A 15,261-nucleotide genomic window follows, 5' to 3' on the forward strand; every position below is an offset into this window, starting at 1 on the left:
TGGTATGGCTCAACTATGTAATGGTCAAAGAGAAAGCTGATGTCAAACTGAATTAAATATGTCAAGGACTTAGGGAATAGAATGTATGTCATTTCATTATACATAGTATATGCTTTTAAAAAGATTTATTTTGTGAAAGAAAAGACATTTTTTATATTTCATAACGTCTCAGAAACATGTTTAAAAAAATCCATAAGTCCTAGATACAGCTCAAGGTATCCAAAGGCGATTTTTTTTTTTTTTTTTTTTTTTTTTTTTTTTTTTTTTTTTTTTAATGCAGAGGGGAAGAAAAAAAACATGACTTAGAGGATGATCCACTATAAAAGAGACATTACTGAATTCCAATGTATTTTAAGACAAGGTTTCAACTTGACATTTAAAAGCGCAAGCAGCTACTTGGTAAGCAAGGTTACAAACTAAAAATTCAATTTAAAATGTTCGCATCCTGTTCAAAACCTTCTAAGTCTCTGAGCCGCAGCCGCAAGAATACAACGCGGAGTGCCGAACTGCCCCAAAGTCAGTCACCCTTTTCTACATGTGCTAATAAGTTTGATTTTGGAAGGACAATGTGTACATTCCGCAGACAGGCAGAGTGTGTGTGGAACACGCTGGCCCATGCTGTGCTACTCAGTGGTCTGTGGGGACAGGACAAGCTGAAAATGGCTCTCATCTGTCTTCTGAGCAATAGGCTGAGCTTTTAACTCCTTCAGAGCCTCAGCCAGGAAGGGGACAGGATTAGGAATCCTGCCTAGAAAACAACTACACACAGTTTTACCTCAGTCACATTTCCCATAAAACCCACACACTCACACAGAATCACCTTGATGAGAGTTGTCCCACAAGGCAACATAAAGTAAATAACAATTTGAATGCCCTAAACACACAACACCGGGCAAGATTTTCTTAGAAGATTCACCATCATAAGCAACGTTTACATTTAAAATGTAAGGACACTATACGGTAAAATGGAATGTTTAAAAAAAAAAAACAAAACGCCACCTTAAAAATACACTGTCGATATGAACTAGCATCTCTCCACCTTTCTAAGACCTTAAGTAAATGGACAATCCATTTTCTATCATATGATAGAAGTTCATTATATTACTTTTGTCTCAATACTGCAGAGCGTTAAAAAAAATCTGAATGTCCCCTAAGGAGTTAAAGAGGAATAGTATATTTTCATGCATCTCCTGCTTTGACAGATGAAAAATGTCAACTGTCCTGTTTTTATTTTCAAGCTTTTGCACTATTCATCTGGTTCATTAGTGCATCTCGGCGCTGCCCCTGACAGCTGCTCGCCCTCTCCTCCCAGCAGCTGAATTTTTCAGGCTAATTTGATCCTCCACACTGAGACGATCGTGAGAATGATTGACTCGCTCCCTGACCTCCAGGGTCTGACTTTCCTCATTAGTATTCTGGGGGTGTGGGAGGGACGAAAGCCCACTGTCTGTCTCCGGGCCTGGTGGCAGCTCTCTTTTTTTTTGAACTGTAAGCCACCAACCTACAACCCTGTAAGGATGCGATGGCCGCACTGAACAATAAAGGAAATGTGTAAAACCTACTTTTTCATGTAAAGGTCCCTGTACCAATGCATAGCATCTTGATTTTAATTAGTAAAGCCTACTTTGTTGCATATCAATTAAAACCGAACTCCTAGGTTTTTTTTTTTTTTTCCAAAGGTTTTGGGTATATTTGAAAGTCTAATTTCCAGTTTAAAGTATGTTCTGAAAAGGGACTTCCTTCTCCTTCACTGTCAACGGTAGTTTCTTGGTAGATTGTGATGGAAAGAACATCTATCTGATGCTCCACACAGTTCTGAGAAGCAAAATGACACCAAGGATAAACGAGGAGGCATGGAGTATGACTGATTAAATGTTTTGTGAAAGTTGCCAAGTCCCACGAGGAGGGTTCGAAAAATGCAGTGAGATGGACCCTAGCAAGAACATGGTGAAGGCTTGGAATTAGCAAGACATGTGTTCCTCTGGGACGTGGGATGGTCAAATAAAGAACTCTTATTTTGGTGTTCATATATAAAAATGGATCCTGTCTCTCAAAGGCATTTATACAATGTGGATAACTGTTTCAGCTCTGATACGAGATTGTTAAGTCTTGAAAGAACCAATAAACTTCTTCCTCTAACACTACCCCAGCCACTACCTCACCTCAGCCTTTCTCCTGCCACTGTTTCACTCTATCCCATGATGTGGAACCCACTTCCTACCTTCTTACACACTGCTTAAAGGGAAAATATTCCTTTGATTTCAGATTAGGGTCTGAACTACTGTAATGCTACCTAGCCAGGTTAAAAAAAAAAATCACTTTAAAAAAAACACAGGAAGTGATTAGCTAAAAAAAAAATATTGTGAAGCCAATTCTTACCAATATTGCCCTCCCAAAATCAGCAAAATCCAGAGTGAGCCCAGGCCTCCTGCTAGCCCTGGGCACGTTAGGGTACACAAACAGACTGGGCCTCTCATGGGCCCGTAGACACACAGCCGCACGTGCACTGCTGCATCACTAATTATAATATTTCAGAGTCAGAGTGTGCTCATGCAAGAACACTGTGACATCCCTGAGCAGTCCTTTAGTCATCAGAGAAAGCACAAAACCAGAAAGGCCAGTTTCCCGAAATGAAGGAATCTGAAATCAGCAAAACTACAAAAGATCAATACGCATTTCACAAAGCACATCGAGGAGCTACTACCAAGTAAATGAGGCACAATCATCGAGGAGGACACTGGGTCAGGAGAACAAAACAGAAACTTCAGATTCCTTCTTGAAACACAGAAACGACTCTATGCACTGTGTTTCTTCAGTCCGGGAAAGCTTTCTTAGATGCTCACTGGTTTATAATTAGCATCTTAGACTCTGTATTTTCCTGATGTACAATTAAAATTCTATCCTAGGAGTCTAGCTTGGGATACTGTCAATGCCGTTGCCTTGAAGGATGGTGAAAACTACACTAGCTAGGCACCCTTTTCTACAGCTACAAGACTGCCTCTCAGTATTAATGGAGAACCTGTCTACGGGACACTAACCCCTATGCTAAAAACAGAGACTGAACCCAAGTGCTAACCTGCAAGGCTAAGCTATTTGGAAGTAATCCTTAAAGCTGGATTTCACTGTATAAATAGAAACAACATACTGATAAAGACTTAAATACTGTTGTGTCTTACATCTATGACGTTATTCTTCTGCAACACATTAAAAAATTCACCTATTTACCTCTCTTCTCCCTCCCTCCCTCTCTTCCTCCCTCACTCTCTTCCTCCCTCCCTCCCTCTCTCCCTCCCTCCCCCTCTCCCTCTCTTTCTCTCTCTCTCTCTCTCTCTCTCTCTCTCTCTCTCTCTCTCTCTCTCGTGTATATACATATGATAAGCAGAACAGCATTTTATTAAAACAAGAATTATAAAGTTCTTGTCAAAATGATATGTGAAAATATATTAGAAAAATAAGTATGTTGGGGCTTATAATAAGCCATTACCTGATGAATTAATTCATCTTGACAACAACAACAACAACAACAAAAAAAGACTGACTACAAAATATCATCCAGAATAAGTGAGAACTCTAACACTGCATATAAAATATTTGTGAACTGTATCAATGTATAGAATTTATCCACAGTGCCTACCTCATACAGCAGACAGCCAAGCGACCAGATGTCAGACTTGAAGTTGTATCCGTTTTCATGTATTCTCTCTGGAGACATGTAGTAAGGTGTGCCCACTGAAAAGACAGATCCAATAAAACTAGGACCAGAAAATGAAGATACAGCTACCTGAAGAAATTAAAAGCTGATTTGAGGGGGTAAAAGCAAGGTGGGGGAGGGCATGTGGTATGTGGGAGAGGTTGTAGGGAAGAATTGGAAGGGAAAAATAATGTTACTGATAATGGCATTTTAATTTTAAAGGCAAATAAAAATATTGAAAAATTAAACACAAAATTTTTAATTGAATAAAGAAAGTTAGCAAAATGTTGTTACACTCACCAGTATTTTTTTTCTGAGAATACTGTTTATTTCACCTTACTATATAAAAGAGTAGTGATCTTAATATCTATACTACAATAAAACAGTGGTGGTTTAAACTCATCATAGTCTCCCTGGATCAATCCAAGGGGCACATATGGAGGAAAACTAGGGTTTTGTTGTTGTTTTGTTTTCCAGAGAAAGTTATGCAAAGTCTTCACAAGAGTTCTTTTCTCTTTTCAATATGGCTTCTCTACTGCAAATAACTCACCATAATAATATTTGAAGCTAAATGTTAGATAAGATCCATGAAGGGTATACAGAAACACTGCATGCTCAACCTACAACAGCAGCCCTGAGGACACAGTCCTGGCTCCTGACACCTGGGATCAAACTGCTGATGCTGTGCTTAGCTACTGTGGAGGGAACAGAGGGACTGTCACACGTCAGACACTGTCCTTACCTAAAATCGGGGTCTTAGCACTAATGCCAAAGGACCCAAATTCCTGCTCTTACAAAGACTTTTAAAGATTATCTGGATACTTTTTGGTTTTGTTTTAAAGTACATTTTTCCTCTTTTCTGGTTATATTTTTAGAATACTTACATTATTTTTAAGAGAACAAAATCATTGGAATTATGCTTCATAGAGTAAGAACATTTAAGTGACTTTCAAAGTGAATACCTTTACTTTCAAATATCTCAACCATTGTTAGCTTGCAGCTCTTCGGTGATCAGCAAATCAAGGTCTGCACTTGGTTTCGCTAATCTTATTGACCAAAGGCAATACAATACACTTTGTTATTGACCTGCAATACACCACTGCTCGCGCAGAAGGGATATTTTCTAGTTTTCTATTACTTAAGAAGCGAAACAACACAAAACTAGGTATTTGCTATAAATCTTAAAGAGATAATTCACAGTACTGGATAGGGGACTTCAATCAGAAACACTATTAAGAGTCACACCAATAATGAAAGCACGGCCCTTGGAAGAAGTCAGCAACAGAATGAGGCTATGTCCTAAGATCTGTGTGTGGTACCTCAACTGTGCTAAGTAGGGAGGCATCACAGTTTTACCCAGAACAGAATCCATCTTCAGTGAACGGCCAGCCCTTACCAGCATGGATCTAAGAGTCAAGCACGTACACAAGTGGACAAGTGAATCTGATGAAGCAGGAAAATCAAATTTCAAAGGAAATCTGAACTACTCAGAGATAAAAACAAGGGGGAAACCCTTAAGAAATCAGTTAATTGTAGCTTGTACCTTGGGGGCAAGTTTGCATATTTCAGTAGTGTTGAAAGGAAGGAGCTGTTCAGGGTCTGTGTGTGTGTGTGTGTGTGTGTGTGTGTGTGTGTGTGTGTGTGTGTGTAGGAGGGAACATAGCTTCAAAATGTCATTACTGCAGGAAATTGACACAAGCCTTTAACGTTCGCAGCTCACACCACCTTCTCATAGTTTGCATAAGCAATCCCAATTACTGGCTAGACATACACGCTTCCTCTGCTGAAGGAAGGCTGGTGGGTGTAGTTGCAATAATGAGAGAGCTCCTCACAGGCTTCTGGTTACAGGAGGTAAAGTGAGAGACTGGCAGGGAGGGATGCAGAAAGAGGATTCCTGAAAACCACAGGGGGCAGCTAGAAACACCAAGCTTGAAGGTTCAGAGTTTACCCAAAGCAAAGGTAATTTTAACCAGGAGCTCTGGGAGGCCTGCTGATACATTAGGGGTTTGAAGTGTGAAAGACTGAAGACAGGGAAGAGGAAGAACAAATGCTAACACTTTACAGAGATTAGCCTCAGCCCTGCATAACACCTTAACCACAACACCAGCCTGCTCACCGCTCTCTGACAGCACCCCACAAGAGAAGGGTACACAGAAAGATAAAATGAGGAGCTCCAAACTACACTTTAAATTCAGTGTAGAGGTGCACCCTCTTTAGCACTGCTGCTGGGGGTCAGTGTGAAGTCGCTGATCTGGCGCTATAGTTTTAAGTGAAACGCTGGTTCTCCATCTAAACAATGAGCATCTTCAATGTTTCTGCATGTTTTATCACAAAGGCTTCCTGAGAATATATTGCAGCACAAACCCAAGCATGTTTACTACCCACCTCCTTCATGGCACATTTCCAACAGTCAGGATAGGGGTTTGCCTTCTGCAATATTGACAAATGGGCAAATGCATAATTCCTGATGACCAGAGGCCCAAGAGGAAGCTTCCAGAGTGCCTCTCTGACACGTTCCCTAATGTGCCCCTCTGCTCTGGACCCACCTGTACTGCTGGCTGAGCTGAGCAAAGATGTTCCTCCCCATCGCATCAGAGACACCCTTACTCCTCTCTCAAACAGAACTATGCTTTTAAGGGCTTAGGAGCATCTGCAGTGCATTTACATCCACTGCTATGTTTTCAACATTTCAACTTAATGGAGGCATAATCATTTCCTAAAATCCCTTCCTTAAACTCCAGAGCAGCTGGTTTTGTGTGGTGACTGTTGTGACTTTTTAAGCATCTGTACCAGGAAAGAGAACAGTGGAACAAGAGGACCAGATATCCAAACTCATCACGCAGACTGTGACAGATGGGGGCGCCCGAGGCAGCATGGTACACAGCTCTCCTTATCTTTCAAGAACTGATGGTTATGGGTACGATGAGGCTGCACAACCTCCTGACATGACCAACAGTGGGTTAGGGACGGAGGGTTTTCGTTTTTCAAGTGAAAAAGCTTGGCTTCAGAAGAAAACTGCCAACAACCGAAACGGCTATCTGACCTTTCTTTAATCTATCCAAATACTGACAAATGGGCAAATGCATAATTCCTGATGACCAGAGGCCCAAGAGGGAGCTTCCAGAGTGCCTCTCAGAAACGCTTTCCTGACAGGAGCTGACCTAGCTGTGAGTGTTGCACATGGTAATTACTTCACAAAAAGTAAACACACCTTAAAATTCACCCTGAATGAAGTGACTAGTTTTTTAGAAGTTCCACAGTAAGCTCAAGTAAGCCAACAACTCTCTCTGTCAAGGTGCAATCCCGGAAGCTGTAACTAATGTGGGGACATTTCTTTACAAGGAGCTATAATACAGAACATTTTCAATAGCTTAGCCAAAGACTTTGCATGTTAATCTCTGCAGTCTTGGAAAACAGAGAAAATCTGGCATAAGGAAAGATACTTTATTATATGATCGGATGCTGGATTCCATCTCTGTGCTTTTAATCAAGGAGGCAACAGAGACGTGGTCAGAAGCTGGGAATGTGTTTCATCCTTTGCCTCCGGTTATACACTTTTCATCTATTTATCTAGTGTTGTGTGTGCATGTGTGTGCACATGTGGAAGTCCGAAGAGAACTTGAAGGAACTCATTTTCTTCTCCCACCATGTTGAGTCTTGGGCCTGAAGTCAGACTGGCAGGCTTGGCTGCAAACATGCGTAACCACGGAGGTATGTGGGCTAGTGCCCCACAGGCCTACTTTCATTTCTTTTCTTAGCTGAGAGAAGGGATAGTTTTTAAAATGAGCTATCTCTGAGACACGGGCTACTCTTTAATTCAACAGCACTTCTTAACAAAAAAAATTTTTTTTGATCCATATGGAAAATTATATGCAAGAAACCAATATGGTGCTTTTTAGAACTGTTCTTTAGGTCAGCCAGATGAGAACGTTCCGAGAGAAATAAGCCAACGCAGCCCAGAAATGATGCTGCTTTTTCTCCAGAGTCAGAATAAACTGCAGAAGACAATGCCTTGAACGGTCTTTGCTGGGAAAACTAAAAAGACACAGGTCACCTTATCCATAGTTTGATTCAAACACACAAATGAAAGACAAAGCATTGATTTCCATTTTCTTTCTTTGTGGTTATGAATCAGCCGGAAATGCTGCTGGCAGACAAAACAGAAAGACAGCAAATTTATTTCATTATCATGAGTATAATCTGAGGTCAACATGAGATCAATATTTCTTCCGTCAAAGACACGCAGAAATATAGTCTGTCATCTGCGAGGTGTTCTTGATGACACTCTCGGTACCACCGAAGGAAGATGCGGTGGACTTCACTGCTTCCCTGTCCTGGACACTGCACTGTGTGTCCAGGATCCAGAGTCACTATGTGTGTTGATTGGCTTAACAAATGTTCAGGTGCTACCTGTGGCGCACACTGTTCTAGGCCTGCGAGACAGGAATAGACAGAGCAGCTCCTTACATCTGTGGGGCCACAGGAGAGCCGCACAGGGCTTGTTCCAGGGAGCTGTCTGAGAAGCTGTGCTTCAATCAGTCCCGAGGCCTGCCAGATCAGGCAAGTTGCCAAAGACAGAAGACTCACCCTGGCAGCCTGGAATTCAAGGCTATTTAGCAGACAGTTACTTCATTAAACTGACGACTGTGAACCGTGACTGAAAATGCTTATACCTCCCCAAACCACAAAAGCAGAGAGAAACAGGCAGGAGAGGCTAGAAATGCAGAGGGCTGCACGTGTACATTGCACTCTGATACAGCATTGAGGTTGTTTTAAATAAACACTTGTTATGGTGGCTGAGAGGTTAAATGTGCACAGCTTAAAACAGATAATAGCTTCTTCCCGGAGCAATTACTTAAGTCAACAAAGGACGGAAAGTTTAAAATAAGCCAGTGGAGGTGGTCTCAAGGACTGGCAGAACATATGCTGCCTCTACACTCCAAGCCGCCCCGGACAATGTGAGGTGCACAGCCAAGATGGACCCGTGGAGAGGAGCCAAGAAAGGTGTGGGGACAACAAGCGCGTGACCACAGGTGGCACCTGGCACCAGACAGGAACCTGTGTTAATGCCTTCTTCAGAGACACTAATTTTCTGAGCTGAAGTCTGAGGATGCATCACTCTTGGGAATAGTGTGGGGAACACGAATGGTAAACTCAAGAGACACCGGTGCGAAATTCTGGTACCGAGCCTGAATGGCAGGCGTGCGTTTACTCCGCCCATAACATCACAGAGCCAGAGAGTTGCTCGTCCCCTTTCAAAAGAAAAATGTGAGTTCAGACTGTCCTGTGGCACAACACAACAACACAATTTCTCCCTGGGGGGGGGGGGTCAAGTATTTGTCTGGCATAGACACCAACATTGGTGCAGTCAAGCTAGGTCTAAAATCTGTTTCATTTTAGGATATAGAACAAACAGGTACGCCAACTAAATTCACACTGTGCGTGCAGAAAACCCCTATCCTTCCTCTTCTCGGGGCACTATTAAAGCATGCACAACCTCATGCAAACGTCAGTGCACCGCACACCTCTGCGTTTCCAGGGCAGCAGGCCAGCAGAGCACTCTGGGTAGGTATGTCTTAGTAAGTACACTTTCTTAAGCAGCAGATAATGGCCTCAACTACATATACCAGAGCATGCAGAGTGGTGAAATTGTGTCTCGGATTAATTTTCTTAATTGGGCTTTTCACCTGTTGCTTTTTTCTCTTTTTTTACAGCCAAGAGCATGGAAGGGTACGTTCCCGAGAAGCATATCTGCTGGTGAAGTGAGAAGGCCCCCATGGCCTGAATAAACTTCTGGGAATAACTTTTTCACATTTTCACAAACCTTCCTCACTTCACCCTCTTCCCGAAAAAGAACAGAAAAGGGGTAAAAAAAAAAAAAAAAAAAAAAAAAGAAAAAGAAAAAAAAGAACACCACTCCATTTCAATAATAAAATTAAAACTATTAAACCATTTTCCCCCTAAGAGCCCTGTCTTTTACAATGGCTTGATGGACAGAACGCTGACACTGTGACCCTTCCTCGGTGTCACACTTGTTTGTACTATGAAGCTGGCAAAGGGCACTTTGCAGATGTAACGTTACACATGTTATAATACAGATTAGATCACCGTAGATGATCCGGAAGAGGCACAAGAGAACGGGAGAGATTCCAAATGTGGGAAGGCTCATATCATGGCGAGGGAATAGATCCCATTTCTAGAAGGGGGTAATAGCCTTTAACCACTAGGCAGTAAAGAGAAAGGGACCATGGTTGTTAACAGCATCCAAAAGCGGAGTTCTGCCAGGAACCTAAGTAGACACAAAACAGATGGTGACCTACAGCCTGCAGGAGCCTTGCAGGTAACACAAAGGTAGCTCACTGAGATAACCCTGGGCATGGACCTGTGAAACTGCAACATAGACAGTTCTATTGCTTTACTCCACTACGTTTGCAGTGGTTTGTGAAGGCAATCACAAGAAATCCTGCATTCTGAGGTTGAGTGAGAATTCAATTGCATGCGCGGAGGACACACTCTGCAAGACCCACAGGAGGCACCGTGAGGAGCACAGCAAACCATACAGGGCTTAGACCTGTGTGATGTCTTAGAGCTCACTGGATCCTTCTGTGGTTTCCTTGGTTTGGTTTGGTTTGGTGGTGGTGGGGAAGGTGGAAGAGTCAGAGAAGCTAATATACTCACTGAGGAAGAGAAAAAACTACAGTTTTCCTTGACTCAAGTGAGCTTCTCTTTGGCCATTCACTGACATGAATCTAAGTAATTATCAGTATTTCAGTAATTGGTGAACTGTAGAAAAACAGTTACCAGACTATGTGATGGTTAGTGCAGACTTTTTAAAGCTTGACAAGTAAAAATGTTAATTTTAACTGGGTAGATTGCTCAAACATAGTGATCTGCATAAGGGATAACTAAAGATCCCGAGAGTCATCTCCAGGGCCAATCCTCAGGGGAACCACAGCAAACCTCGATGCTCAGAGTATCCTTGTTTAGAAAGATGAAAATTCCTTAACGCCACACATGTCTTCATTCACAACTATCCCCATTTAAAAAGTTCATTATTAGTTGTCTAGAAGCTTCAATGATGCTTCGAAAACTAATACAGCACAAATATGAGACCAAGCGAGGCACCTTCCCTTTATCTCTGGGCATTATTCCTGGGCTCTGCGCGTCCGGTTTGTTAAGATGAGGCAGGGGACTTGTCCTGGATGGTGAATGTGAGCGAACTATACGTGTCACTGTCAAGCGGAAGGCTTTAGTTAGAGACCCAGTGACTGATCTTCATTCTCTTCCTCACCAGCAATCCCCAAACCAAAAAACAATGCAGGATTGGGGCTGCCTGAAATTCTGTTAGTGTGTGGATGTGCCTGTGTGTGTGTGTGTGTGTTGGCCGGGGAGCAGTAGAACTCCAAAGACCAAGTGCAGGCTTCACAGTACTCTGGGGTGACAAGAGATTCAAAATATTCCTGGGTGGCAAGAGATACAAAATTTTAATGCAAAAATGTTTTGCTCTTCAAAATAAACTCACCCATACTATCACATTTAGTTCAACTCACCCTATTATGCAAAACCTGTCCAGAGCCCCAGCTCCCAGCTTTGTTTCAATTTCCCAATTCTGGAAGAGACATGAGTAAATCAGGAGTGAGAAAGCAAACTATGTACCAGAATAGACTCGCAGGCAATGCCACAGCAGACTAGCCTAGGCAATTCCAGATTGAATCGACAGCCAGAAAACCATAAAATACGCAAGAAAAATGCCACTAAATGCTGTTGTAATGGAAAAGTAAATCTCTGTGAGAATTAATTCCAAACAAGGAAGCGGACGACCTACGCACCACGTTGTGAACAGCCCCGTCCAGCCCTCTTGTGTTTCCCTCGGTACCAGAACGGACACCCTCAGGAGTCTCTACAGACTGTTAGGAAGACCCACCGGCAGCAGCTCAGGGCTAAACTATGTTGGACCAACTGAACCGACCCTCTGGAGTATGTCAGGAGAACATTTCCAAGAGGAAAAGTGAGAACAAGGTGCACATGAGAGGAGCATAAACCCTAGAGAGCTGGACACATGGTTTATGAACGGCGGGCCAGGAAACTCATCAATGAATTGTGAAATCAATGCACCAGTTTGCCATCAGCATTGTTTCCAAATGAATCACAAGGTCAGAAGACTCCGCTCTTTGTGGTACAAAACATAGTTACGTATGTCTCAGCATACTTGATTCCAGCCCCGAGGGATCACGATTCGGTGGGGGTTACCCTTAAGTAATCTGAAAGCCACTGACCTAGTCAATCAGAAAGCTGGATCAAGAGAGAGTTGTGTCTTCACCATAAATTTTTAAGGATGTGAATTGATAGCAGGTTTCCCAACATCTGTGACATCTGAGAGGTGGACAAACAATATGAAAGGAAACAAGGCAAACTTCACAGGGACAAGTATACCACTCTGCAGTCTCCCTAGATACAGACATATCTCTCAAGCCATACCAATGTCAGAACACAAAATCAAAGTCCTAAAGTCACCTATGAAACAGAGGGGCAAGAAGATTGAACCTAGAGATCAGTCCACATTGCAGATCACAACAGAGACCAACCATCTTCCTGGTCCATAGACACTCAGAAAGGGAAAAATCCCAGCATATGGCAAAACTGCAATCAGCTGTGTAGACAACTCCAGACATGCTTGACCTGAATGAAGCCAAGGAAGGATACTGATGGGTGCTATCTTCAACTCAGAGCATGCTGTTCTGTTCATTAAAATCTTGTAAAAACTTGCCGGGGCAATACAGTAGGATTCACTACAATGTGAAGGCTCCTAAATCTGGCCCTGCCCCTCCCTTCCCCTGCTCCAGCAAACGGGAGCTCATCTTAAGGCTAAACACTCACTGCTCAGGCTGTGTGACAGAACCCTCTTTCTGATCCTTTGCCTGACTGGCCAGCTCCACTTGTTAACTATTCCCTTCCCTCTTCTGAGCACCTCAATCCATAATACTACTTCCTCAGTGTTGGGTAAGTGTCCCAAAGACAAACACTTGTCTAATTCCTGCAGCCCAGTATAGAATCATACAGCTAAATGCCGATGCCAAGCAGAGTGGGGGTAACACTGAAAGGCTTCTGAAAGCACAACCAAAAAAGTCAGTTCAAATTCAACCAGAAATGAAACCGAGGAGGATTTTCTAGTACCCCTTGCCCTCCATGTGGAAGCACAAGACATCCCCTGCAGCCTTGGTTCTAAATGTTCAAGCCAATAACGTCCCTGTGGTCACCTCTGCCAACTGGAGTGCTGCTGTAGTTTTGGTTCTGGACCCTCAAGTTGTAAGTCTAGAACATGAGTTCCAGAAGTGTTAAGGCATGGGCAAAAGTGCTCTGGAGCTGTGAACGCACAAACCCAGTAGTATCTAGGATACTATGGCATTTCCCATGCTCAGAACAAAGCAGAGGTAGGGGAGGCCAAAGTTAAGGAGGGAAAATAGAGTCAATCATAAGAAGAGGGTGTTAGGACCAGTGAACTCCAGAAGACCCCAAATGCTGGACCAAGGACAGGGAGGACCATCCTCTAGCAGCAAAGAAACATCAAACCTGGAAGTAACACAGAAAGGAACTGAAAGTAAATGCACTCAAGTGGGAATGGCTGAGATGATTGAGAAGAGGGTAAGAAGCAAACAGGACCATTTCCCTAGCCCATAATTATAAAGTGGTTAGAGAGTTATAGCTTCGCATGGGGTAGAGGAGGATGATGCCTATGGCTGGGCCAGGCAAGGCACATCAAGAGTGAGGCCCCAGGTTTGGCTGTTGTCTCACAGGAACTAAATGAATCTAGGACCCCCCACATCAGAATCTGGACTTGCCATTGCTAACCTCTGTATCCAAGGAAGCATTAACAGCACTAATCTGCTGTCATATTTTCAGAACGGGTTGTGAGTTTCCTCTGTGCTTGTGTGTGCTCCAGAAAGGTGTGAAGGAAGCACACAGCTCACTGCATGCTGAGTAGTTACAGAGCTGGAGTTTATACAAAGCTTCCAGGTGAAGACAGGTGAAAGACCACAGGCTAGCCGATCTCGTCTACACATTAAAAAAGAAAGGATTCCAGGAGGGTGTTCTGATTTCTCAATAAATGTGTGTATCTTGGGGGGTGGGGGTAGAGATGCTATGTGTATGGATGTCTTCCAAAATCTGAGAGCTTTGCGTTTATAAACTGAATCTCTAAAAACAAAACAAAACAAAAAATAAGTTTCTCGACAAAGTGAAATGAAATTCAGCTCCAGCACAGATTCCACTGCCTTACTCAGATAATTTCCATTGCTCTTTTTCTCTTCCTGTTGACTCTGCTGTATTTTTATGAGCAAAATGAATTCATATAGGTGGCCATATATTTAATTACTTCTCATGCTCAACAATTAGAGGTCAACACATCTGTTTATAATGATAAATGTATGTAACCAAGCAGAGTAATAATTCTCCAGACGTAGGAAATAGGGCCAACCTGCCATTAAACAACAGAAATGTGTCAGCATTCTATTCTTGTTCTATTGTCTCTATTATATACATATTTTTGGTAGCAGAGACGATCCTTGATTCTTTTGGTCCAATGATTATTGACAAGCTGAAGTTCAAACTTTAACAGGTAACTCAGCAGAAACGTGAATTGCACACCATCAGAATCTTCACTGTACACAAAAGATCAGCAATAATAAAAGAATGTTTTAAAAAATTAAGACCTCTCCCTTCCCCCCAAGGATGAAAAACAAAATTACCGAAGAAACTGGTTCATGACAGAGTCACCATCAAAGAGCGTTGTTTTCCTCCCTCCTTGGCTGTAGTTTAGAAGTGTCTACCATCAAAGAGCGTTGTTTTCCTCCCTCCTTGGCTGTAGTTTAGAAGTGTCCTGGATTCACTACACTCATGGTATCAGCATGTGCATACATAACATGACCCTAAAGGAGCTGATTTGGTAAATCCTTACTGAATCCTTAGTCTATTAAAATTCTCTTTATTCTCCATATCAGATCATTTAGACTGACACATTACCCAATTCTGGAGAGGCACTTCTGCTTGTAATCCCTACGTAGAACTTTTGTAAAGAGTAGAACTCCACTTCCGATTGTTCAGATTTGGATTTCAAGTTAATCGTTAGTTTGGTAGAACTAAAACAGCATTTAAACCAGACACATGTGTGTACAAGCACTTGCAATTGGTGTGCACACACACGCACTTACAGACTAGTGTTTCCAGCAATCAGATGAGGGGCACACAGTGGCGGTGTCTTTAGTATGAAGGGCCACGGCGTCTTCCTAGAAATTGCCTACCACACCCTAGGGTAAAAATTGTAACTTCCCAAAATAAAACTTTGTCAAAGTGTTAACGCCAAACTACTGATTCCTTATGAAGTTTCAGTTCAAAATCTTATATCTGGAAAAGGCAGTGTATTTATATATCCATAAGTGTGAAGTGTGATGGTAATTATTCCAGGACATCAGTGTGGAGCCGTATGTTCTCCATAACTAACAAAGTGAAATTCAGGGAAGTGTCAGCATTCCTACCACACTGTCCATCAAGCCAAAGTCTCTTCTTGAAACAAG

At 42.5% G+C, this 15,261-nt stretch overlaps 1 protein-coding gene across 1 annotated transcript in view; it reads right to left on the reverse strand.

Moving 5' to 3' along the window:
- The window catches only part of NEK7 (NIMA related kinase 7), a 124,059-nt gene that overhangs the window by 14,224 nt on the left and 94,574 nt on the right, over positions 1 to 15,261 (reverse strand). Inside the window, exon 8 of the mRNA XM_080918590.1 lies at positions 3,635 to 3,729. Within this exon, the coding sequence (XP_080774716.1) occupies positions 3,635 to 3,729 (95 nt within the window). The remainder of the gene's footprint in view (positions 1 to 3,634; positions 3,730 to 15,261) is intronic.

Source organism: Micromys minutus (assembly GCF_963924665.1).
Source record: "Micromys minutus genome assembly, chromosome: 6".
NCBI classification, from domain to species: Eukaryota; Metazoa; Chordata; class Mammalia; order Rodentia; family Muridae; genus Micromys; species Micromys minutus.